At 39.6% G+C, this 25,723-nt stretch overlaps 2 protein-coding genes across 7 annotated transcripts in view; both read right to left on the bottom strand.

Annotated features, from left to right (window-relative positions):
• Positions 1-647, bottom strand: part of pdlim2 (PDZ and LIM domain 2 (mystique)) — a 66,218-nt gene extending 65,571 nt beyond the window's left edge. Inside the window, exon 1 of one of the 2 annotated variants that reach the window (XM_053503121.1) lies at positions 556-647. The gene's annotated coding sequence lies outside the window, so the exon portion shown is untranslated. The other variant, XM_053503120.1, reaches the window with a different exon arrangement.
• Positions 648-4,351: 3,704 nt separating this feature from the next.
• sorbs3 (sorbin and SH3 domain containing 3) overlaps positions 4,352-25,723 on the bottom strand; it is a 54,042-nt gene continuing 32,670 nt past the window's right edge. For 3 of the 5 annotated variants that reach the window (XM_053504265.1, XM_053504266.1, XM_053504264.1), the window contains exons 9-21: positions 24,916-25,009; positions 19,600-19,662; positions 19,280-19,396; positions 16,960-17,015; positions 12,338-12,459; positions 10,963-11,021; positions 10,826-10,872; positions 9,590-9,704; positions 9,371-9,496; positions 8,830-9,297; positions 8,655-8,758; positions 8,444-8,550; positions 4,352-6,338 (exon numbers count right to left, since the gene is read on the bottom strand). In XM_053504265.1, coding sequence (XP_053360240.1) covers positions 6,277-6,338; positions 8,444-8,550; positions 8,655-8,758; positions 8,830-9,297; positions 9,371-9,496; positions 9,590-9,704; positions 10,826-10,872; positions 10,963-11,021; positions 12,338-12,459; positions 16,960-17,015; positions 19,280-19,396; positions 19,600-19,662; positions 24,916-25,009 — 1,540 coding nt within the window. In that variant the 3' untranslated portion in view covers positions 4,352-6,276. The remainder of the gene's footprint in view (positions 6,339-8,443; positions 8,551-8,654; positions 8,759-8,829; positions 9,298-9,370; positions 9,497-9,589; positions 9,705-10,825; positions 10,873-10,962; positions 11,022-12,337; positions 12,460-16,959; positions 17,016-19,279; positions 19,397-19,599; positions 19,663-24,915; positions 25,010-25,723) is intronic. The other 2 variants (XM_053504268.1, XM_053504267.1) reach the window with 2 other exon arrangements.

Here is a 25,723-nt window from a genome sequence, read left to right as displayed (position 1 = left end):
GACAGTTAATTAGAAATAAAGATGCAGAATATTTCAAGAATGAATTCACCATGGTGATTGTTTTTGTTGTAAACAAGGAAACTTTATTTCCTTGATAGGAAGATATTTAAGAAACTAACCATCTACTATTATGGCTTTTTTTTTAAGAAAAAGTTGAGAAAATTGTAAAAACTTACCTGAGTTAAACCAACAACGACGCTGAGGTTAAGACGTTTTAATAATAATATTAATAACAGCAATTAACCGCCACAAACGTTGACACCTGCGCGTGATTTTCCGCGCGCGCAGCCCGCTCGTGTTTTGGTTTGTTTGCCCAAAACTCAACAAACAAACTTGAATATATATATATATATAATAAACAACGTAACGTGTAAAGTTTACCTCTACACAGAAAAAAAAAAAAGACCTAAAAAAAAGTCTGCCTCCGTCTCTGTAGAAACGCAAAACTGTCACAGGAGCTCGCGCTCGCTTTTTAACCTTTAATTCAGTGCGCGCGCGCTTCTATGCGCGTGTGTGAATGCGCGTGTATGTTTGTGTGTGTGCGTGACTACACACCTCGGCACTGTAGTTTCAAGCGCGAGCTCTCTCCCTGAGGTTATTGCGATGTGGCATCATCGGTAAACACCCCCCCCTCCTCCTCCTCCTCCTCCTCCACCCGCCGTGCCACGTGTAGATATCAAAATAAAGCCCAGAGGGATGGGCACTAGACGTGTGGGTGGGATACAGGACCGGGAATATTATAGATATCTTTTTTATTTTACGGGTTACGAAACTGAGAGTGCGCCACCTGCTGTTCAGGAAATGTATGTGCATACTAGTAGGCTTGTGCATGGATTACCACATCAAAGTAGATCGGTATAACTTTATTGTCATTGCATAAATAGTACGGATACTCAGCAGTTTAGGGTCCACCTGAAATGCAAATAGAAGTGTTTATTCATAGGAATTATGCACATTATAAGGTGCAAGTTAATTAAATACAGTTATGTTTATTTTATATATACAGTACTGTATATATTTTTAACTTGCACTTTATCTTTGATTATTTATATTGAGTATACAAAAGACCCAAAATGTACGAAAAAGAAAAATTGTGCTGTATCCTTGTGCAATGTATACAGAGAGTTTGGGGAAATATACAAATCCACACTATATGCAGTACATATATCCATCCATCCATTAAAGAACCTCTGTAGTCCAACTAGGGACCGTTAAGGCCAATAGTGATTCCCATTATACAGTATTTATTTCCATTTCCCACCATTCAGTCAACATTCAGATATGTATTCACACACTACAGGAAATTTGGGAACACCAATTACCTAAATTGCTTGTCTTTGGACTGTAGGAGGAAACCGGAGGACCCAGAGGAAACCCTAGATAGATAGATAGATAGATATGGAAAACAATACACTCATCATTTATTTATTAATCTTTATTTAAGTGCTTTATCCTAGGCTCATGGATCAGGAACAACCTTAGCTGTGAAGATGGAATACACCACGAATGGCATACCAGTCCACCTCAGAGCAATGCATCATCACATCCATCATTCACTTAATCATTTATTTTCTATATTGTTCATCCACAGGAATCCAGGAACCTCACTCACTCACTCATCTTCTATACCGCTTAATTCTGTATTCAGGGTCACAGGAACCTGAAGCCTATCCCAGGAGGCTTAGGGCACGAGGCGGTGTACACCCTGGACACTATGCCAATCTATCACATCCATGCACATGCCATACTTATTCATACACTATGGGCAATTTGGGAAAACCAATTAATCTAATCTGCATGTCTTTGGACTGGGCGGAAACCCACCAAACCCAAGGAGAACATGGGAATTGAATGACCCTGGAGGTGTGAAGTAACAGTGCTAACCACTACAGTATGCCACTGTGCCACCTCACATCCATCATATTTATTTATTACTGCAGTAAAATTTTTATTTGTCAGATCACACACATCGATCAGCCATAACATTAACACCACAAAACAATTGGTCAATAATGGTCAATTATATTCAATTAAACTTATGACTGGATCATGGGCACCTAAGGCTCATTTATTCTTGTCAGGAGCTAAGGCCAGTCCCCATTTGTCCAATCCCACAGAAATGCCCGTGATACACAAGTCACTGAATAAAGGCCGCCAACCCGGAATCCAAACTCTCCAGATCCCATTCCGATCAAGAATCCATGGGATGCACCAAGTTTGAACAATGGATGCCCCACCCTAATGTTATGGCTCATCAATTTAAACCTATTTTCATTTCGATTTATTAATTAATTAACAGCAGATGGATGGCAGGTTGATTGCCTAAGTTTTTATTTTATTTTTTTTTCAAAAATGAACAACTTACTACAGGAAACAGTGACAATTTGACTGTTTATAGCTGTCATAACCGAAATTACATATCACAAAATCATGGTAAAAAGTGTACCATCTGTTTTTTTTTTTGTATTATTAATAGACAAATTGCTGTGGAATAAGAGGAGTTACACTTCATAGGCAAATAATAATTCATCTTCAGTAATAATCTTATCCCAGTATTAGTTGAGGTGGGTCCAGATCGTATCCCCAAAACACTCTGGGGGGAATAGTGTGAATACAACCTGAGGCCATTCACACACATTCACAGGGAAAGCATGAGAGACTCCGTACAGATGGTATCATAGGTTCAGGATGCTGCACCACTGTTCCATTTAGCCATTTCTACAATTGAAGAACAACAAGTATCTCCACAGTATATTATAAACATCAGTTAATAAAACCATGAACTTCTCCTATATGTGACAGACCCTTGAATGTCCACCTTGAAGATTCCCTTTGTGATCTTATTAGACTATGACTGATGTGCTCAGACGTCAACCCTATCAATCCACACTAGCGGCAATGAAAATTGCTAAAAGTGCTATACAAATAAAATTGAATTGAACTAGCATACTGAAATACAGTACTATAAGACACTCTAATATTTTTCACTGTAGTCTAAATCAGATTCTAGTTTTGGTCGTCTTTTTTTAGCTTAAACACACCCGGTTTACTCACAAGCACAACCCAGTCCTTCGACTGATTAGAAACTTGGTTTGGAATTCAGGGTGGTTTCGGATTTACGATAAAACACTGCACTCCCTTCTAAAATGACACAAGTGCATGAGTCATGTTGTTTAAGAGTGAGGTAAGGACTCAGGTGTGTTTGGCTTCAGTTGCCAGGAGTGTCAGAAAACCTAAGGTTACATTCTTAGCCCTTTAACATTTACAAGTGCCAATTAGCATGCTTTGCATGTCTTTGGACTGTGGAAGGTAACCAGAGTACCAAGCATGGGGTGAACATGCGAAGTCCATACACAGACACGAAGGTGGGGTTTGAACCCTCAACCTTAGATATTCACCACCACAGTGCTAACCATTATGCCACCCTATTTTTTTATTTACTTATTTATTTATTTATTTATTTATTTAATTTATTTATTCATATATATATATATATATATATATATATATATATATATATATATATATATATATATATATATATATATATGTACTTTTACCATGAAGCAACATCTCCACCATTTGGAAGAGGCCTATTCTGTTAAAAAATGAACATAATTATTGATCCAAGAATATAAAATTTTATCTTTTTTTTTTATTGCTTTATTCTTAGTAAGGATGATAAACGGCTTATTGCTGATATTGAGGACTCCTTGAGTAAACTGTAAATCAAATCTTACAGAAAATTCCATGTGTGTTAGCAGTAACTATAGAAATAATAGCATATTATGCTACTATTGAACATGGGCTCAGATCAACCATCAGCATTTTAGAAAGTTAACCAAGACCTCCAGGCCAGTCAGAGAGTACATCAGCACTGTGATATACACAGCTATAAACTCCATCAGAATAACATTCCTGTAACCCCGCCCCTTCTTTTTTTAGGAAGTGTTTAGCAATAAAAACGTGTTACTTACAGTATGTCTAATGATCTTTAAAGTGGAGGGATTTTTTCCATTATTGTGTCACAAGAAGAAGAAGTTACTGTTTAATCATATGTTCTATGTGATAGTTATCTAATTAAAGTCAAGAATATGGCATGAAAAACATGAGGAACATGAGGAATAACCTTTATTAGAGGAAGCAGGGGTAGATCTGTGGTAAGGCGTTACGCTGCGGTCTGAAAAGTCCCAGGTTCAAACCCCACAACCAAGCTGCCTCAGTGGGCCTGGTCAAACTTGTCATAGGTATAACAATGTAAGTTGCTCTGGGTAAGGGTGTCTTCCAAATGCTGAAATGTAATTATAATATTTATAAATAGTTTTTTTTTTTTAAAAGAAGTAACTCAGTGTATCCTTTTTCCCAGCACAGGATGCATTTATTTGATGCTTATCAAAATCCGTGAGTACCATAGCCACTGAAATACACTGTGCAATCAGTAAAAATATATTATATTTTTGCAGTTTGATAACTGTTAATATCTGTACAGTCTCAGGAAGGGGAAAAAAAAAGGAAATAATACTTGAGATAGAAAGCGGTATCATACACAATACAACCACATACAAGCGTTCACCCTTCTTTTGTAACCTAAACATCCCATAATAAGCTGTGATCCAATCACTGTTCTTCTGTTTTTCAAGTTGCATGACTAGGAATGTGAGGAAGACTTACTAAGAAGTTGGTTTTTACTTGGAACTGACGGTGACAAGGATGTCAGTCAACACACTGTAACACACTGTAGTTTGGGACAGAATGTCACATTTTTTTTGTTCATGATAGGATCAAAACACTCCATAGTTCTTTATACTTCAGTTTAACATCTTGCTTCATCTTTCTAAAAATATTTTCGCTCTCTATAAGGAAGCTAGTGGCCAATACAGTATGTATGTAATACAATTAATATCATGTTAAGCTGTAAAAAAAAAAAAAAAAAAAATCGGGAATGAATATGAGCGTGGTCAGTGCAAGCTGCAATTGTTTCCCAAAACACAACCAAAACCAAAATGTTTCAAGTTAGAATGGTTAACTACAGGTTAACTCCAAGAAACGAAAAAAACAAAACAAAAAAAAACCACACACATCCCAATCACTGTTGTGAATTTTCCACCAGATCAGGTAGGTGGAGTAGCAACATTCTAGCAATGTCATGAGACGTCTTTTCCATAAGGAACGCCTGATCTCGATGACTGAGCCTTACCCTTCATGACGCAGGTCATGCCTATAATTTGTGTAATCGATGTCGGGAAATGTATTGCTCAACACAGAACAATGATCTAGTACACTAAAATAAGTATATGACAATAGGTTTTTTTGGTATGCAGCCAAAGATACTGTATTTAGCCCTTCTCACCTACAGTCCTGAAGTGTCAAACTTTAGCTAATTAACCACAGACATGTTCACGTTCTACTGTATATTAACATACTGAAGCCAGATCTGTCTGAGTCACTTGCTTAAAATATTACAAATTACAAAAATCCCCAGAATGCTGCAGAGTGAGGTGATACTTCAATAGTGCCTAAGCAATAGATTAACAAATACAACACTTACAGCATATATATATATATATATATATATATATATATATATATATATATATATATACACTGTATACTCTACACATTAATAAAGCTCTAGCAGGCAATGATTTGCACGGTTGTGTAGTTACAATCAAACTCATTTTAGCTAAGCCAAAATAAAATAAAAGAAATTGTGATGATCACGATAACTGAAAAAGTTTCATCCATCCAGATGATGTGCGTCCTCATGTAGTGTTCAGAGCGATGCGCTGTTACAAATCTGAAACGCAGGACGGAGGAAATCTTTACACAAAAACGTCAAACACTGGATGCTCTGCAAAACAAGCGTGTGGATGATAAGGAGCGTGTCCCTGTGCCTGTTCACTACGGCAGCACTCCGGTCCACACCATACCGCACCCCGTGGCCGCCTCTCATATCAGTCAGAGGTGGTTTTAAAAACAAGTGAGTTGCCTGGGCTGTTCCAAACATAGTGTCTTTGCCATTGCCAGTACATCGTTGTGAAAAGGCATACAGTACACGCGCAGACACAAACACACGCAAGTGCTCAAAATGTGAACGGAGTGTGCATGCAAACCAGTTCAGGAGCTGTAAATAGTGAGTGAAAATAATGCTGAGACTGATGATCGATTGTGCATATACTGTATGTGTGTGTGTGTGTGTGTGAGGGGAATTTTTTTCCTTCGGATTAGTGAGCGACGCTGCAGAAGTAGTGAAAGTGCCAAAACAGTTGTTCACGTTCAAACAGGTGCCACATAGTTGCCAGGGAACGTTCCAAAAGCACGAGTCCTCTCAGACGTACCTGTAAGGAGAAGAAGTTTTAACAAGTAAGCTCACGATTTCGGTTATGTAACAAGTAAGAGTTCAAGCCAGGATAACCTAGATTTTATCCTAGCAATCCTTGATTTGTTCCAAATATCAATTTGATATAGGCAAGCCTCAATTTAATCCTAGCAAAACTTGATTTAATCCTATAAAGCCTCATTTGCATCGTAAAAGATCTTGACTGAAACATTTATTTAAACCATTAATTTAATCCCGAAAAGCATAAATTTAATCCCAGCAAACAACAAACTAATCATCCCAGACTCAATTACATACTATTTATCTTGAATGCAACCAAAGCAAACCATAATTTAAACCTAGCAAACCTTAATTTAATCCTGACAAACATCAATTGTATCCTAACAGATCTATTCCAGGCTCAATTACCCATAACCAAAGCAAACCTAGATTTTGTTATAGTAAACCTTGATCTCATTCTGCAAAGCCTCAAATTAATCCTAACAAATTTTGATTTAAAGCTTAATTTAATCCTCCAGTGCCTTAATTTAATCATAGCTAATCCTGAGTTCATCCCAGCAAGCCTATTTTTCATGAAAAAACAAAAAAAGCAAATGTAACCAAAGCGAACCTTGATTCAATCCTGCTGAGCCTTAATGTATTCCCAATAAATTATGATTTAATCCAAGCAAATCTTGATTTAATCCTGCCAAGCCACAATTTAATCCCAGAAACCCATGTTTAATTATTTTAAGACTTAATTTGATCATAGGAAGTTTCAATTCTAACAAGCCACATTTTGTTTACAGTAAATGTAGATTTAATCCCAGCTAACCTCAATTGTCAATTTGAGAGCAACCTTTAATCAAATTCTTGCATGCACTGATTTTTTATAGTAACCCTGAACTGAACGCCAGACACACCTCAAATAAATCCCCAAATTCCTAATTTAATTCTAGAGGTCTGCTAGTTAATTTCAGCACATTCTTAGATTAAATTCTATGCTAGCAAGCCTTGATTTATTTCCAGAAGTTGTGAATAAATTTAAGATTAATTCTATCCTGAAATTTTAATCACAATTTAATCCTGCTACCGTCCCCAATTTAACCTTAGCAAACCTTGATTTCATGGTAGAAAAACAACATTTACAGTTAGCTAAGCTACAACTTGTTGTTTGTCCAGTAGCATACAGTAGGTAACCATAGTTACTGAGTCTGGCCTCCCTAGCCAGGATTGCTGAAATAAACCACAAGGAATCTGGAAACTGAGTCATGTCAGCTGGACTTCTGTCTTGTAAGGTCAAAATGTTTCAGTTGCTTCTTGAGTCTGAGATGAGTTGGTAGGATTTAACAAATTAGTGTTCAGAGAGTCTGGAAAGAAGAGAGTTCATAAGGACATCCAGTAATAGAAAGATTATGAATAGTTGTTGAGCCATACTAACAACTATCACCCAGAGAATGTGACAGTAGAGGGAGACCTTAGACGTGGCTTTCCCAGCAGACCTGAGAAGAAGTTATCTGTGATATTCCTGGGGATGGATGAAGAGACAGGGTGAAAACTGGACACAGGTTGTGCCTAAGACATGTTTAGGAGAAGGATTTTCAACTTGCACGCAAGGAGGTGGCCTCCTTCACAGCTCTCTTGAATCATGTATCCTCTTTGTCCAAGCTGTGTACATCATCGTCCTAAAATGTGTGTCCTTTGACCTTCAGTTGTAGGCAGTCTGGTGATTCTGATCCCTGATCCCTGAACACTCTTAACTGCACCGAAATGGGGATATTGCGTGTATTGCACTTCTCATGTTTTGGAGTCTGATCTTTGGGGTGTACAGTATAAGTCTCTGTGGGTTTGACGCGAACTGGTGTGTTCTGTTTTCCAGAAAATCCTTTTTGGGCTAGTCCAGTTGACATGACTCAACTTCTACTTCTAAGATCTACTGTAGGCTTCATCCTAACTTCTTTAAATCTAGTGACATCCACTATTTTCCCTAGCCATGTAGTAACAGATGGTGTCCTGTAGAGGGCAGGTAAGTCAAAAAGATGAATAATCTACAACCAGTACTGTACTGCAAAATCAGGAAAGTAAAGCAAAACAGACGTGATGTAGAGTAAAAGAGCCATTTACCTACAAACCAGCCATCGTCGCACTTCTCCATCACCTGAACGATGTCGCCCTCCCTCAGCTCCAGCTCATCTCCATTCTGGGGCTTGTAGTTGTAAACTGCCTTATACCTGGTAGAAAAACAGAAGGTTAGGAATGCATTTAATTTGGGATTATAATATAATAATCAGATTAATCAGATCGCTCGGAGGAAATCCTCGGAGCGAAGACTCACGGCTGTCGCGGTATGACTGTTGTGCTGCTGTTGACTGGGGAAGCTGCCGATGGTGGAGTTTTAAAGTTTGTATAAGACTGAGGAGAGTGTGTCCTGGTTCCATCCTACACAAAGAGGTTTTAAAATCAGAATAACATAAGTGTACAGCTTACCTAAAACCATGACCTATTCTTACCTGATAAGGATACGAAGGTCTCGGGCTCATGTTCATAGCCAGCCCTGGGCCCTGTGGAGACGCCAGCACAGGACTGTATGGTGAAACAGGGGATCTCGCCTCTCTGTCCAGTGAGCTGCATGCTGAAGGTGAGAAACTCCTGTGGCTGTTGGGTGAAGTGGGTGAGGCGGGGCCAGGCGAGAACACAAAGTGACTGGACGGCTGTTTGGTGGCGGTGGGCTGTGTGGGTGAGAGGGGTGAGCGTGACTGGCTGGTGCGCGCGTGAGGTGAAAGCGGAGCCTGAGTGCAGCGAGGGGAAGGGGAGAGGGGCGAGAGAGGGCAGGGTGAAAGGTCATCAGCGGTTTTGGTGCGGGGCAGTTTGTTGACCTGCACGTAGTTGGCGGGGAAAATGCCGCTGCGGGAGGTGCCTGGGATCCGACCCTCCAACCAACGGTCATCCACCCGTCGTGTTATGGATATCACCTCGCCCTGAAAAAACATTGCGGCATGTAAACACTATCACAATGATAAGGAAGATTATTAAAGTAATATGAGCTGGTACCTTCCGGAAAGACAGCTCCACCGGCAGGTCTGCGTTGAAGTTGAACAGAGCCACCGCCTCGCCATACTCCAGCACCTGGACACTGGGAGACTTTATTGGCACTGGCTTCTCTGTCGGAGGAATGATCTGCTCGAGGATAGATATGAGAGAGAAGGAAAGAGTTAGTCTACAACAATTACATTCCATGACGACATCAAACGTAGGGACATGGACTCGTACCTCAACATAGCTAGTAGGAAAAATCCCTGCTCTCCCATGATGCTCTCCTTCGTACCAATTGCCATCGATCTGCCGATGAATATACACCACATCGCCCTTCTGCAGGGTCAGCTCCCTGGAAAACAAAGGTCAAAGGTCATTAAAATGGAAGGTTTTCATCATTCTCGTCCTCCTTTCACTTCTCGTTTAATAATTGCCCCCAAATTATGACAGTTTCAATAATTAGAAAGAAAGCAGATCCTCATGGGAAGAGACGAACCCTGAGAGCACAAACGACTAGTAATCAACACAACTATTATACTGTAGGAATGCAATAATTACAAACAACCTTCTAAAGACAAAAGACATCTTACCCTCAACACTGTTACATGATACAGGTTGCTGAGTATCACAGATATATCAACATACCAAGATTGGAAGATTCATAGCCTGAGCTACATAGGGCACACACACATACTCACACAATACAGGCAATTTGGGAACGCCAATTAGTTAGAACGCCTAATCTTCATGTCTTTGGACTGTGGAAAAACCCGAGTACACTGAGAAAAAACGTATAAAGCAAGAGGAAGAACATGCATGCAGACCCCGAGGTGGGAATCGAACCCTCGACCCTGATGGTGCGAAGCCACAGTGCTCACCATTACGCTACCATAAATGAATAAAATGAATATGTTATGGAAAAATGCTGAAAAAATAATATTTTTATAATCATTTAATAATCATTTTTTAGAACAGCAACTCATACCTCAGTGCCAGCGGCAGGGTTTATGGTATTGCACCTATGCTAAGACTGTTTTAGTACTGGAGTATTTGTAATAATCACTTACAAAGAGACATGTACAGCATAAAAATAGTTTTCTTTTTAAAGCTGATTTTCTGCGAGAGACGATTGATTAGCTTTTCTTTATTTTCCTTTTTTTTGAAAGGGATCTCCAGGGTCAGATCTTTGTAAAAGATTTTTATTCATATTAAAAAAACACTGCCATCTATTGGAGAACTCAATATTTCACTGTAATCAGTGACTGTAGAATTTCACATGTTCATGTTTATTCGCACGACTCCAGAATGAGCATCCAGTCTAAAGGAAATACATCCTAATGCTGGTGATATACCCTTTTGTTTTGGTTCGGTGATATCAATAAATATAGCCTCCTTATACCAGACAGACAGACAGACAGACAGACAGATAGATAGAAAAAAATCTATCTAAATTAACATTGTAATTATACTTACTTGGGTGACTGGGCTTGGAAATCGAATTTGGCTCGTGCTGCTTTCATCTGCAACCATAAAAGGAAAAGAAAAAGAAATAGTCAAACACATGGCCTGTAGATATACTGCACTTACCCCAGAACCAGAAACCTTCATACCTTTTTCTCCTCTCTCTTAGGTGGAAAGTCCATGTTTGCAGACCCACACGGTGTTCTGTCTAGAGGAGCAATGCCAAAAACAAGCGTCAGGAGTCGAAACTGATGCTCATGATCTTCATCCAGCAATTTTATTACAAGCATTACAAAACTTCTAGCAAAGTAAAAAATAAATAATTTAGAAGTATTACTAGATTTTATTATCCAAAGCATGGCTTTTGCTAACAACTCACTCACTCACTCACTCACATACATACATACATATCGTATACACCACTTTATCCCGCATACAGGGTTGCAGGGGGCAGGTGTCTATCCCAGGAGCCCATCTATTGCAAGACGCACACACCCCCATATACACACACTCTCACACTCATTTACACACTATGGGCAATTTGGGAATACCAGTTAGCCTAATCTGAATGTCTTTAAACTGTGGGAGGAAACCAGAGTAGCCAGAGGAAACCCACCAGGCACGGGTGAACATGCAAACGCCATGCAGGTGGGAATCGAACCCGGACCCTGGAGGTGCGAAGTGATAGTTCTAACTACAAAGCAATTATCTAATTTATACAGCTAACATACTGTAATAGAAACCTGTCTCACCCATGATGTGCGATGTGTAAAATCTGACTCAGTGTAATCTATGAGTCTGAACAAAGCTTTATGGTGTAGCTGGACGGTTTAATATAAATAGGGACGGTATCTTAGACATCAGAATACACTTTGCCTTAGCACTAGCTCTATATAATGTTTTGCCTGTTTGACAACATTTAAACTAAATGGGAAATGTTATTCTCTCTCTCTCTCTCTCTCTCTCTCTTTATACAGAGCTTTGTTTGTATCTGTGTTAATCAGATACCACCCTGAGGGTAAGGAAACCCGAAACAATAAAGAGGCAGAAATCTTTTTCCTGGTTCCTGAAAACAAATTAACAGTAAAAAGGGTTGGAAAAAAAAGAGAAAAGAACCCGATATCTTACATACAGGGCAATCTGTAAACAGTTAGACATAGGCAAATTTGTCATTGTTTCGATTCTGTACAGCAAACTGGACTGAAAAACGAAACAGATCTTCAGATGGAATTATTTAGGATTTGCATAAACATGAGGAGCCTGCCATCATGAAACAGGGCTCTGCTGAGTGTATTCTGTTCAACTGAAATGTACTGTATCATAAGCAGCGTGTATAAAACTGGCTCTGATTCACATGAATTGCAGTAAATTAAAGCTGTCATTCTGGGCATTATCATTTATATCACCTCAAATCCATCACACAGAACAAGAAGAAATGTATCAGTGTTTATTCCTCGCGCTTTCTAGTTGGATGATGAAAAAAAAAGACCAAAGCAAAGCAGAAAGAAAAGGGTCATGGCTTACCATTAGTATAAGTGAGACTAGGCACGACGTCCCGCTGACCGCCGGGGCGAGGGATTGTGGGATGGCTTGGAGGGGTATTACCGCTATCTTTCGTTCCAAGGTGCTTTTCTCCGATTATGTAGCTGAGAAAAATTTGGAGAAAGAAACGATTGGACCTCGTTGATCGGCTTTTTAGTAAAGTTACAGTTCTGTGAAAAAAGTCTTGAGTCCCCGCTTCATTTCTTATACTCAATTACATTCTAATATGTAGATCAATTTATCGAAATGGGATCAAACGTTTTACTGTGACAGGCTGCAAAGTGCCTAAAGATACAATAAAACAATTGGTTGTTTACTCTATGTACAGTAACAACCTCGGCAGCAGCCTCATTTCCCCTCTCGTCTGTTCCCACCACTCAGCATTCAGCATCACCAGTATACTAATCACCGGCCTGATGATCTGTCATCATCTGCACCTGTTTCTCACTGGTTCATGGGTTATGTTAGATGGTTTTCATGTTTGAATGATACATGGTCACTTTGTCGCTTAACAAATAATAAGTATTCCTTAGTAACTGGTCAGATACAGGGATGGGACTAAAAGTAAGAGATAAAAGCTTGCCGAAATTAAAGCCAAAATCGTCCTCCAGGAAGCCTGGAGAACTATCCTTCAGGTCTACATAAAAAAAATTATAAGAATGTCTGGCTCTTTGAAAGCAAAATATAAGGAAATTAGGGGTGGCTCAAGACTTTGCACAGTACTGGACGTGTAAAGGTTTTCGTAAGACAAACCAAATTTTAAAAAATCTCAATCAATTTGCTAACTTGCTTATTTTCTTGCTCTAATATATTTTGTGACACTTAGAAAACACAAAATCACAAAAACTGACAATGAAAAAATGTTACATTCACAGTGAAAAAACACTGTCACATCTCATTGATTCATTCACTCATCTTCTATACCACTTTATCCTGTATACAGGGTCACACGGGCCTGGAGCCTATCCCCAGGATACACCCTGGACGGGGTGCCAATCCCTCACAGGGCACACACACAGCTGGGAATTTGGGGACACCAATTAACCTAAGTCTTTGGACTGTGGGAAGAAACCAAAGTATCCAGAGGAAACCCACCAGGCACGGGGAGAACATGCAAACTCCATGCAGGCAGGAATCGAACCTGGATCCTGGAAGAGCAAGGTGACAGTGTGCATGTCTTTAGACTGTGGAAGGAAACCGGAGTGGAAGGAAACCCGGCGAAAACCCACCAAGCACGGGGAGAACATGCAAACTACGCACACACAAACCCGAGGCATGAAACAAACCATCGTCCCTGGAGGTGCGAGGCCAAAGCTAACCACTACAAGACCTGTCGAACATCAGCACTGTATAAATCATGCAATAATGCAGCTCAGCCACTGCGGCGCTTCGTAACCACAAAAACATCACAAAAACCACATCGTCCTTAATTTCTCAACCGATTGCAACAAATAAGCCCAAATATGTTTGTATCCGGTTTGATAAGCAATGACAATTCTTTTGAAGACAGTCACAATCTAAGATTCATTTGTTGAACAAAAAGACATGTTGAAGAGACACATTTTAAATGCAGACGTGTCTGTCGTCATTCCACATGCGCAACAGATTAAAAGAAAACATCCCAAGTGCAACCAAAAGGTAACACAAAAAGCACCCTGGACTCGTACACAGGATCTCCTCTGCCTAATGATTTGTTCTTGGACAATGGGCTTATCATTAAATAACAAGACACGGAAAGTTCTGTAAGGAAACCCCGTCATCTCAGAGGGCGATTTAACTAACGGCAGCAAACTGCTGATCTGAATTTGCTGTCAAAGTGGTTTAAAGCCAAAAGGTCAGACATGACCATCCTTCAGTTTTAATGACACGCTCCATTGTTCCAGCTACCCCCTTTTGTTTTCCCACAGTAGCACCAGAGATATCTGCTTCACATTAAAACTATATAGGATTTATCCAGCAGGCTTAATGAGAGAGTTAAAAATCGTTATTGGAACTAAAACATTTGTTTTATAAGTTTCCTCCCCGAAAGCTGTTTCATGTTCTAGACAAGAGGAAGCAGTAAAACTCGGTATTCCCTTCATCTTGTTACTTTGTGCCCAGTTTATTGCACTTTATGGTGGAGTACGAGATTAGGGGAAGAAAAGCAGGCCAGTAAGACAAGTTCAAGTTCACATACAGTTACAAAGATGGAGGGAATCTAAAGAATGCGTCTGAGAGAAGGTGAGATATTCAAGCCTTCAGTCCGGACTGTGAGACTAAAGACAAATACCAGTGAACTTGACTTTTTGAGAAGGAATCCCAAGGAATCCATTCTTCCCCTATTCTCGTCAATGCATGAGTGGCTAATACCAGCTAAGGATCCAATCTCACCATATCATATCCAATCCACTAGTGTTTTAAATACTAGAACCAGAAATCTAATGCAATCCTACTGTAATCCACTGTCTAATCCATGACTGGCTTAAACATTAGTCTTAGGAATCCATCAGGTTCTCATCATACTCTGTCCAATCATAATCATGAGTCTCAATGGTCTAAACACTAGAGCCAGAAATCCAATCCATTCTTATCACTCTTTGTCTAATCTACCACTGACTTAAACACTAAAGCCAGGACTCTAAACTATTCTCACTATATTCAAGCATTTTTATCACATCCTGTCCAATCTACCCTATCCAATCAATTCCACATATACGTACTCGGATGCGTAATGTCCAGTACTCTACAGTACAATACATGCATAGCAAAAATTCCAATCCTATCTTTTCCCATCCTATCCAATTATATTCTATGTGATACTGTACTGTCCAATCAGATTCCATCATCATAATCTGTCTAATATTGTTCTGTCTTGATACTTCTGCCCTATCCTCTCCCATTAGGGTTCTATCTACTGCTACTGTAAATTCTGACTCCACAAATCAAATTATCTAAGTAATTGTAAATTAAGATCCCAACAACCCCTTAAATCAACAGTCTCACTGCTGGTGTATCCAGATGTGCATTCTTGTTAGAAATTCCATCTGGTCCTGGGAGACTATGTACTGACTAATTATTTCCAATCCTATTAGGTTTCACCAATCCTAAACAATATTTGTCTAATCTCGTTCTATCAAAGACCCGATTCTGCTATTAATTGGGAAGTCAGTTTAAAGAAACTAAACTACTATGTTGAATGTGTACCTGTACCCAGTGCATACAGTATGTTCGCATGACTGTACCAGTGCTGCTAACCTTTGTGGAATGGAAAGATAATATATACACTAGTTGTGTTTTTAAAAAGACATACAAATGGAACTAATTTGCATATGTACATGTGTTCAAAGCCAGGTCTGATGTTATCATGTAAGTATTCCAACCACTCAAACTTTTGGTTAATATAACACTGGCCAGGAAATGCATGCCCACATGTTCTGTTTCCTGACCTCAACTAAAGTACCCAAGGTTCTCCAGCCAGCTGTGATCCTGCCCTGTAGTTCTCAACTCCGTCCTATCCTGACCTGCCCCATTGTATCTGACCCTGTCTAATTACATGCCACCAAATCCTGTCCAAGGTTTCTGCCTAATCCTGTCCAACTGTATCCAATGCTACTCCATGCAATCCTATCCAGATCAATCCTGCGCAATACTGTACAGTAGTATCCTCTAAACTTACATACTTAACCTGTTCAATCCTATTCTACTGTAACAGTCCTGTCCAATACTTCTCCACCCTTTCTATTCAATCCTGTCCTACTCGAATCTGTGTTCACCTCTATCCTGATCAATCCTGTCCAATATCATCCAATCCTGTCCAACGCTATTGGATACCAGATCACATCTAATCCGGTCAAATCATATACAACCAATCCTGAAAAATGCTATTCAATCCAGAATTTTATACATTCAAAACTGTCCAAAATTGTACCATTCCAGTCCAATCCAAGTCTGCACAATCCTGTCCCAGTCACATGCTATGTATCATTTTACAAACTATTGTAAAGTCATAAAAGAAAGCCTAAACCTTGGGTTCGTCGCTCATATGCAAACCTCTGACCTGTAATCCAGACACACACACACACACACACACACACACACACACACACACACACACATATCTCAGCAGGGGTTCTGGTATTTGGGCTGCAAGCCAGAACCTGTCAACAATTAACCAATCGTGGCACGAGACAAGTCACACGCTTTGAATCATCCCGATCGACAAACAACTAAGTAAAGAAAACATTCTACAAAAAAACCCCAAGAAAATAATGTATAAAGATCCAAAACATGCATACACTACCTACAGTGCAATTATTAAACTATAAACAGGAACTATGGGCTGCTTGACTGCCCAGAAGCGTAATGTAATTGAAAAAAAAGACAGAAAAAAACACACAAACTCACAGATAGATAGAGAGAGAGAGAGAGAAAATGAAAAACATATAATACTGTACATACACTAGGAACGTAATGCACATGATTACATGTACACACAGTATATGCCATAAACACGGCAAAATTAAGTTAAGAATGGCAAAATTCTTAACTTAATATCCACAGTTATGATAAAGTCAGACATTATCCATGTTTTTAATCTTAACCCCCTCTAACCCCCACACACACACCTGTAGTCCTGTCCTTTCCCAGATGTCCCTGCTCCGGTACTGTTGTTCCTTTCAGCCTGTGAATAGAAGAACACAGTAAGTCCAGCCCATGTAACTACGTACCTCTTACACACACACACACACACACACACACACACACACACACACACGCACACACATACAAGAATGCAGAATGGGAAAACAGAGCAGCACAATTGTACCCGCCCAGGAGGTTCCCCTGGGTCCTACACACTGCACATTCAGTTCAAATGAACAGATGTTATCAGACATTAATATACAATAGGTACAGTGCTGTAAATAAGTATTTGCACCCTTCCTGTTTTTTTTTTTTTTTTTTTTTTTGCATATTTGTCACACTTAAATGATTGAGAATTTTAATATTACACAAAGATAACCTGAGTAAATACAAACTGCAATTTTTAAATGATGATTTCATTTAGTAAGTGAAATAAGCTGTCCAAACCTGTCTGGCCCTTTGTGCAAAAGTAATTGCTCTCAAATCCTAATAACTGGTTGTGCCACCCTTGGCGGCAACAACTGTAATCAATTATGCGATAACTGGCAATGAGCCTTTCGCATCACTGTGGAGGAATTTTGGCCCACTCTTTTTTGCAGAATTGCTATAATTCAGCCACACTGAAAGGTTTAACCTGTTTAAGGTCATGCCACAGTACCTCAATTTCAGACTTTTGGGCCACTAGGCCACTGCAAAACCTTGACCAGACATTTTCCTCTAGGATTTAGAGCGCAAAATTCATGCTTCCATCAATTATGGCAAGTCGTCCAATAAGCTGCTTTGACCATCACATGCTGACATGGCAAATGTTATTTGCTTTCTAGTCATCATCCACTTTGGGTTTGAATACAGATACAGATCGTAACACTTCAGAGCCGTAACTAAGGGTCCCGTCACACTCCGACGAAGACCATAAAGTTCCCATTGCATGAAAAAATATTGACGAATGCAGTAAAAATGGGGACAATATGGGGAAAAGTGCATTTATTAAGTCCATACTACTTCCTAACCACATAAGGCCTTGGTGGTAGTTGTTTTTGTCTGCCATGCGGAAGGCTCGTGTTCGATTCCCAGGCAGTGCCCAAACCGCAGCCACTGCCGGTCCCAAGCACAAATAAAATGGAAGGGTTTTGTCAGGAAGGGCATCTGGTGTAAAAACCTGTGCCAAGCTTTTGTGTGGATCCGATCGTCCGCTGTGGCGACCCCTTGCCGGGGACCAGACGAAAGACCTAACAACAACTACTTCCTAGTACTTAAGTTCGTGTCATATTCTCAATGGGCCTATTATGTTGCCACACACATGATCGCACGCTCATGATGTCAAATGAGATCAAACTGATGTATAATGTATTATAATATATAATTATAATGTCTTATACAATGTATAATAAAATTAAAATGTAAGTCGTATTGGATAAGGGTGTCTGCAAAATGCCTAAATGTAAACTGTTACTATCACTACTCTGTCCGAGCAGATCGCACCACACTAAACACTAAGTATGTTGTCACTGTACAGAACGCCATCCAGTGTTCCCTGTCTGCGCCATGCTTGTATAAGACCTCAATGAGGTCCCTAAGAGGTGTTGGTTACAGCGATGACTGGTCAATGCCATTGTTAATATATCCTTGTTATGTTTTTCCTGTGCTTGTTAGGTTTCCCCTTCATCAGGCTTTTTTTTTTTGGTCCAAAAGTGAGAATGGGAAACATTTCCAAGAAAAGCATGGCAGCGCTATGTCATGTCAGAGACAATATTACATCCTTTTTGGTTTCTACTGCATTCCTGTTTGGCTGTGTTGGCTGGATTTTACTGCTCCTTTGGCATGACCTCAAATTTAAGTCTCCAAATGTAAGTATGGTCTGGGACATAAACACTGGCAGTACCATGACAAGCCAAGCAAGGTTAGATGCGTTCAATCAGAAGACGTCCGTAGAAAGGCATCTTTTCCACAAATTACGCATCAATTATTTTAGTCAATTTCTTGATTGTTTTAACAATCTTGATAGAAACAAACGGCAAAGTAAAGCAACAAAGACTATATAAGTAACTGCTGATCTTCTGGACTGAGGTCAACATGCACAGCTACTTATTTTTCGGAGGCAAATGTGCAATCGGGTAAAATGCTGACAAAGTGAAATGACTCGGTCAAATGTACAGTGCACAGTGTGAGACAGGACTTTCATAGTCTAGACTAGCTGGAAAAAAGGAGAAGAAGGAGAAGAAAATGGCATTTCTACAGGAAACCTTGATAATCAGTATCAATAAAAAAAAGATGATCAGAGTGTGTTGAGGGAAAGGCCAGTACCTCACCCCTTCCTCGCCGTTGTGGCTGCTGCTTCTTCTGAGACAGCTTCCTCTCCAGGCCACGGATGTCGGAGTCCAGCTCTGCCTCGAAACGGTTCAGCTCCGACACTAGAGTGGCCTAAAAAAGACAAAGCATGCGTGTGGAGAGCAAGGAATTAAAGCATGACAAGAGGACTCTGAGACAGTAAGGTCACTGAAGGGCAAACAGCAATTACACAATATACAGCCAGTAGATGTCAACAAACGTTTCGCTTCCCTCATTTCCGAGAGCTGTTTGCATTCCAGCAGGTCTAGTTTATTATAAAGTATTTGCACCCTCACCTCTATGGAGGGAGAGTGGGCTCTCTCAGGGGAAAGGTGGTACTCTGGCAGTTGTCTTGGTGACTGTGAACAGAAAACGTCACTAATTATAATACACAATTATATACAATTATATAATACAAAGCAATGCATAAGTATTTGCCCCCTTCAACGTTTTCCAAATGGCAAAGTGAAAGGTTCCTAATAGGGATAGTTAATATTTGAATTCAAAGGTGCGATGGACAGTTGTTGGTTTTTACCCCTCCTGTACCACTAATACTACTGCATCTGGAATTCTTCTGGGAGATAACTCAAATATACTCAAAGCAACAATTGTGACCTCGTGAATAATATTGCTACTGTGTCAATTATGTAAATTTTAAGATTTGAATTTAACATAAACATAATTTCGACAATGTTTTATTTTTGTTAACCTACATATTTTACCCAAATAGAAAATCTGCTCTTAATTTAAATATGTTGATACATTAATATATGTTTTTTTTAGTGTAAAACATCTGGTTTTGCTGCTACCTACACTCGCCAGCTGTGGACAAATAATTGCCCACAGCTAGCTGCATTCACACATATACTATGTTTGCAAAAGTCTTAAGCTACCCTTTATTTCTTCATATTTTGCTAGCAAAGAGCCAGACATTCTTTTATTTTTAACATAGTCTTGAAGAATAGGTCTCCAGGCTTCCAGAGGGAAATTTTTGGCTCTTAGTTTTGGCTCTCATTTTCAGTCAAGTCCCTTTAACTGAGCAGTTTCAGAGGAATTTGTTTGTCAAGACACACAGAGAACTATGGATCATTCGAGCATAAAAACATCTTAAGGCATGAACCAGTGAAAAACAGGTGCCGATGATGACAGATGGTCTGTTCAGTGAGAACTAGAGATGCTGAATGCTGAGTCGTTGGAACAGACAAGAGGGGTAATGAGGTTGCTGCTGAGGTTGTTTAACACATCCAAAAAAAATGTAATTATATTTTTGGGCATTTGCAGCCTGTTGCAGTAAAACATCTGTTTATGTTTATTTAGTTTAATCTAGGGTTGGTTTAAGAGTTTTGCACTCTCACACACTCACTCATCTTCTATACCACTTTATCCTGTTTTGAGGGTTGCGTGGGACCTGGAGCCTATCCCAGTAGACTTAGGGCACTAGAAGGGGTACACCCTGGACAGGGTGCCAATCCATCGCAGGGCACACACACACACACTCACACACTCATTCACACTACGGGCAATTTGGGAACATCACTTAACCTATCCTACATATCTTTGGACTGTGGGAGGAAACCTGATTACCCAGAGGGAACCACCCAAGCACGGGGAGAACATGCAAACTCCATGCACAAAGAGACGGGAATCAAACAAGGACCTTGGAGGTGCAAGGCGATAGTGCTAACCACTACACCACCGTGCCTTACTGCATTTCAAAAATAATACAACACACGTTACAAGACAATGTACATTCCTGAGTCCAGACTATTGAGTCCTTGTTGAATATGGTGCCCTTTTACTATTGGTGTTTAAAAGATCTTTCATTATTGCAGCCTGATAATTAAAGGCAAACAAAAAAAAAAGTTTATGAGCTATTCATAGGGAGCCTACAAAGTCAACGTATTTATAAATGTAACATATTTGCAGTTTCTCGATAAACTCATTACTGCTTCAGGCGTACAAAATCAAACAATCGGTTTAATCTCCATTTGCACCTCATTTGCAGTAAAAGCCCGACAGCTTTCCCTAATCAGATCTTAAATGCAACATTTAACATTACATTTAAACAATTAACCGTCTGGTAGAATCCACAGCATGCCACATAAAGCTGAGTGCTAAGACCTTGATTTCTTTTTTCCACACTGTTATTTTTGAAATACCTTGGCATGATGTGAGCCGTTCAGAGCCAACAGCAGCCATCCTCACAATCAAATCAGCTCGTAAATACGGTTCGGTCTTAAAAAGGCGTCTCGGAGTCGGACCGGGGCTCAGGGAGGGGCGATCTGGACTGGTGTCTGTGTGAACTAATGGCAGAGCTTTTGGATCAGACAGGCGGATAACTCAGATAACGGGCCTAACCGTGAGCACAAGACAGCTCTGTCTGGCGCAGGAAGAGAGCAATAAATCTGTTTCTTCCTACTTCAGGAGCATGACTTGATTAACGAGCAAACTGTAACGAGTCACTCACAATACAGAGGATATACACTTAGGCTTTAGTGGCTGCTACCGTACAGCTCACTGTTTCTCTCTTTCTCTTACCTCATTGTCATTTTTGGTTTGACAAGAAAAATAGAAAGCCATTTCTCGCACTCAGACAGGATGATGATGAGCACGGAAGCACGGTGCTTAAGAGGGTTCAAGGTTCCTTTGAGAAATATTTCCCAAAGCCCTTGAGCTTTGTGAATAAAGAGAAAGCGAGGAGTGGAACAGTTTGAAAAGCACCGAAAATGGAAAAGGGAAACTGGCCAAATTCTTTAAACTGGAAACAGTTTAATCACATTCATGAGACAGCAGGAACTCGTACACCTCAACAGACGAAAGCAGCTCTGATACATTTTTGACCGTGAGCCAACAGGAATAACGAGGAAACAATTCTCAGGAAGATCAAAACAGTGGTTTAGGACAGGTTAGAATCTAATATCTGATTATTATTTGAAAAAATATTTATAATCAATATTTCAAAATCTATTTTTTAATCTTTATGAAAAGGGAAAAAAAGGTTTTAATATACTCCAGACATACTGTAGTCAAGCCCTATTTGGAGTGGATTATGTTTACACAAGGACATGGGAACATAACCAATAGAAATAACCTCCAGTAGCACAGTTTACTTTGGATCCCATTTATACATATTGATAAATTTCATTATATCCTGTGGGAGAAGAAGCTTTATCTTTTTTTTCAATATAAATGCACTCCAGTACGCATTGTTTTCTTTCATTTACCACCAAGATTAAAATGCATAATGTTTTTGATCAGGCCGATTTGGCCCTGCGCTCCAGCAGTAGTTTGCTCATTATACCCGCCACACCTCTTTTGTGCTGTCCATCTTTCAATATCCCTTCTTTTTGTGCTTCTGTTCTATCCACTTTACTGAAAATCATATTTTTTTTTATTATGATTTACAAATAAACATGACTTGACTCAGGTCAATGACTTACATGCTAAGTAATACAACAGTTAGTTCTGATTATGATATAATGAGTATAATCTGATTGGACGAGAGTCACTACATGAGTGGTGATAATAGAAAGTAACAGCACTGTGACGTTTAGCTTCATGCATCACTCTCCATCACAGCCATTCTAATAACTGTTAATTACACTAACTGTCAGTCACAGAATGACTGAAAGTACAGTAGAGTAGTTTGGTCCGGTCCTCAGTACTGAGGAGGGAGCAGCTGCCTGCCAAAACCCACATTCAAAACCAGCCACACAAGCACTTTCAGCAAGAAAAATTCTTTAAATAAAGAAACAAATCATAATTTGGTGATAATAAATAGTGTTTGTGTGACTGTTGTATAAAATCAATATCCCACTCATGGCCGTGCTGTAGTACTGAATATCAGCATAGCTGTGACGTCTACCATTGTGCCTACAACCACATCACTGTGCTGATATTCACTACAACAGCACGACCTTGAGTGTGATATCGATTTTATACAACAACATTAATTTGTGTGTGATTTTGCTTTAATCAATTAACTTAGGGATATTTGAACATACAATATTTGCTCTACCACTTGGGCCGGGTTCTAAGATTCATGGCGGTCAAGTTGGCGATCAGTGCTAAATATAATTACAACGTCAGTCATGCTAAGGTTTTTTTTTTTTTAGAATAATTTAGTAACATTCACTCATCGTCTAAACAACTTTATCCTGTATACAGGGTTGTGGCAGGCCTGGAGTCTATCCCAGGAAACTTAGGGCATGAGCTGAAGGAACGCCTATTAACCTGATCTGCATTTCTTTGGACTTTGGGAGGAAACCAGGGAACCTGGAGGAAACCCACCGAGTATGGGGAGGACATGCAAACAGACCCAAAGACGGGAATCGAACCCAGACCCTGGACGGCCAGGGCGACAGTGCTAACCACTAAGACATATATACTTATATGTAGAATGATACTTCCAACACATCTGGCTTGTATTTACTCTCTTAATGGTTATATGCTTGATAAATTGTCACTGTTTGTTATTAACATTTAAGCTTATAGCCTGTATCTTACATTACCTTACTAACATTGCTTTTACAACATAAACACAATTTAAGGACAGGAATTCCAAAGATCCAGTTTAAGTATCAGGTGTGGCTCAAGGTTGAAATGAAGCATGCGATGATAGATCCGATGATGACGGCGCCGCTTTCAAACTATTGAGACGCAAGGCTTGAAGTGATCTGTAGCAGCACGTGCGTCTGTATTTTCCTCGCCACAGTGATGAAGAAACATGAAAAGGTGTTTCCCAAGACAAGAGACAACAAGACAATATAAACCTCCACTAACAGCAATTAGATAGGCAGAATGCGGATTTAGGCTGAACAGTTTCTCTCTCTCGCAGTGTTTTTGTGGGAATAAACCCACGCACTGAAATTCCAGAATCCAGGGCAACAATACACGGCTTTCAACATGCTGACCCAAGCAATGCGATACAAAGTTGCACTAAAAATGACCAACTGAAGGAGCTCATTGTTCACACAAGCTCTTTGCTGGTAAAAACCTTTTGAAGTTTGTGATTTGTATAAATGTATTCTGTAAATTTTTTAGCATGCAAGTCCTATCTTATTGATCATGTAACAACACAACAATCTTGAAGCGACAGTACGATGAACCATTTAATAACTACATAGTCTCAAAGTCTTAGAAAAGATGTGTACTAAAGTAACTAATGGTTTCTGGGATTAAGGGAGTTCTTTACCTTTACATTTTGACACATTACCCGAAAATGGACAAGACACGTTCACTCAACTCACAGGTCATCTGGAAAGCAACTACAAATACATTTTGGTGTATTGGATATATTGGTCTTGACACCACATAAGGAAAGATTTATTTCCCATCAATAGATTTTTCTTTTTTGTTTTGTACATGTCAAGTAAGGTCTTTGAGTTACGGTAGGTTTAAAAAAAATCTTTAATAAGAGTATCCCTTTAATAAAATAATCTTAGACACGCTGGGAGGAAGCCCCTGAGATCGTTTCATAAAACAAAGTGTCTGATGAAAGTACAATAGACAATCATGACAAGTCTGATTTTCTACTGCATAAGCTGTTTATTCTGAAAGGTTTGATTAATAGGTTAAAGCAAGATTCACGTTCCCAAAGAAAATCCTCTTACCTGCGTACGTTCCTCCTCCGTGGCTCCTCGTCCTGGCTCGAAGTCGAAAATGCTCTTCGGCTCTGGAATCCTAACTACATTGCCCAGGTCAGCCCTGAAACACACCCCACCCCCGGATATGCAGAAACTTTATCACATTCCCATTGTCAGCGCCTGCAGCAACGGATCGTAACCTGCCTGCAGTCACCTATCTGGTTCTGGTATTTTTTTTTTTTCTCTTTTCTGTCATTTTGTTTCTTCTCTTCACATACTGTATCTTGCAGTTTATTCTCAAAACCGGTGAGTATGTAAATGCAGTCTGTTTACTTCATAACAGCTCGGCTCAGCATGTGAATAAGGAAGTATTTATGCTTATGTTTGGGTGTTACTTAACGGGAAAGTGACTGCTGTGACATTTGTAATCTGTTTCCGTAAGTTCAGACGAGGACATGGATGGACAGATGGACATCAGATGGACATCCATGTGCTCACGTTCTGCCTGTCAAAATCTTTTACATTTTTTTAAATAAGTTAAGCAATCGATGAGAAACAAAAATTGTCACATTTTACAGTCTCAGTATGTCATGGAGTGTTTCAGTCCTTTAATATGACAACATTTTACCAACTGTAAATTATTAAAGGACAGCACAATATGAAGTGGTAGCAAAAAGTTTCGAGACAAGCTCTGTTTACAAGAAAGTTCAGTACTGATTACGGACTTATTAATACTTTATTGTTATCTTGCGACTATGGAAGTTTTCAGATGAGTTGCATCATATCTGTGAGCTTAATGTAAGAGCACGTCTCATCCCTTCCCTATTGAGAGAAC

This window comes from Clarias gariepinus, chromosome 9 (genome assembly GCF_024256425.1).
Source record: "Clarias gariepinus isolate MV-2021 ecotype Netherlands chromosome 9, CGAR_prim_01v2, whole genome shotgun sequence".
NCBI classification, from domain to species: Eukaryota; Metazoa; Chordata; class Actinopteri; order Siluriformes; family Clariidae; genus Clarias; species Clarias gariepinus.
The sequence above is the reverse complement of the archived record's forward strand: the minus strand, read 5'-3'. Positions and strand labels throughout refer to the sequence as shown.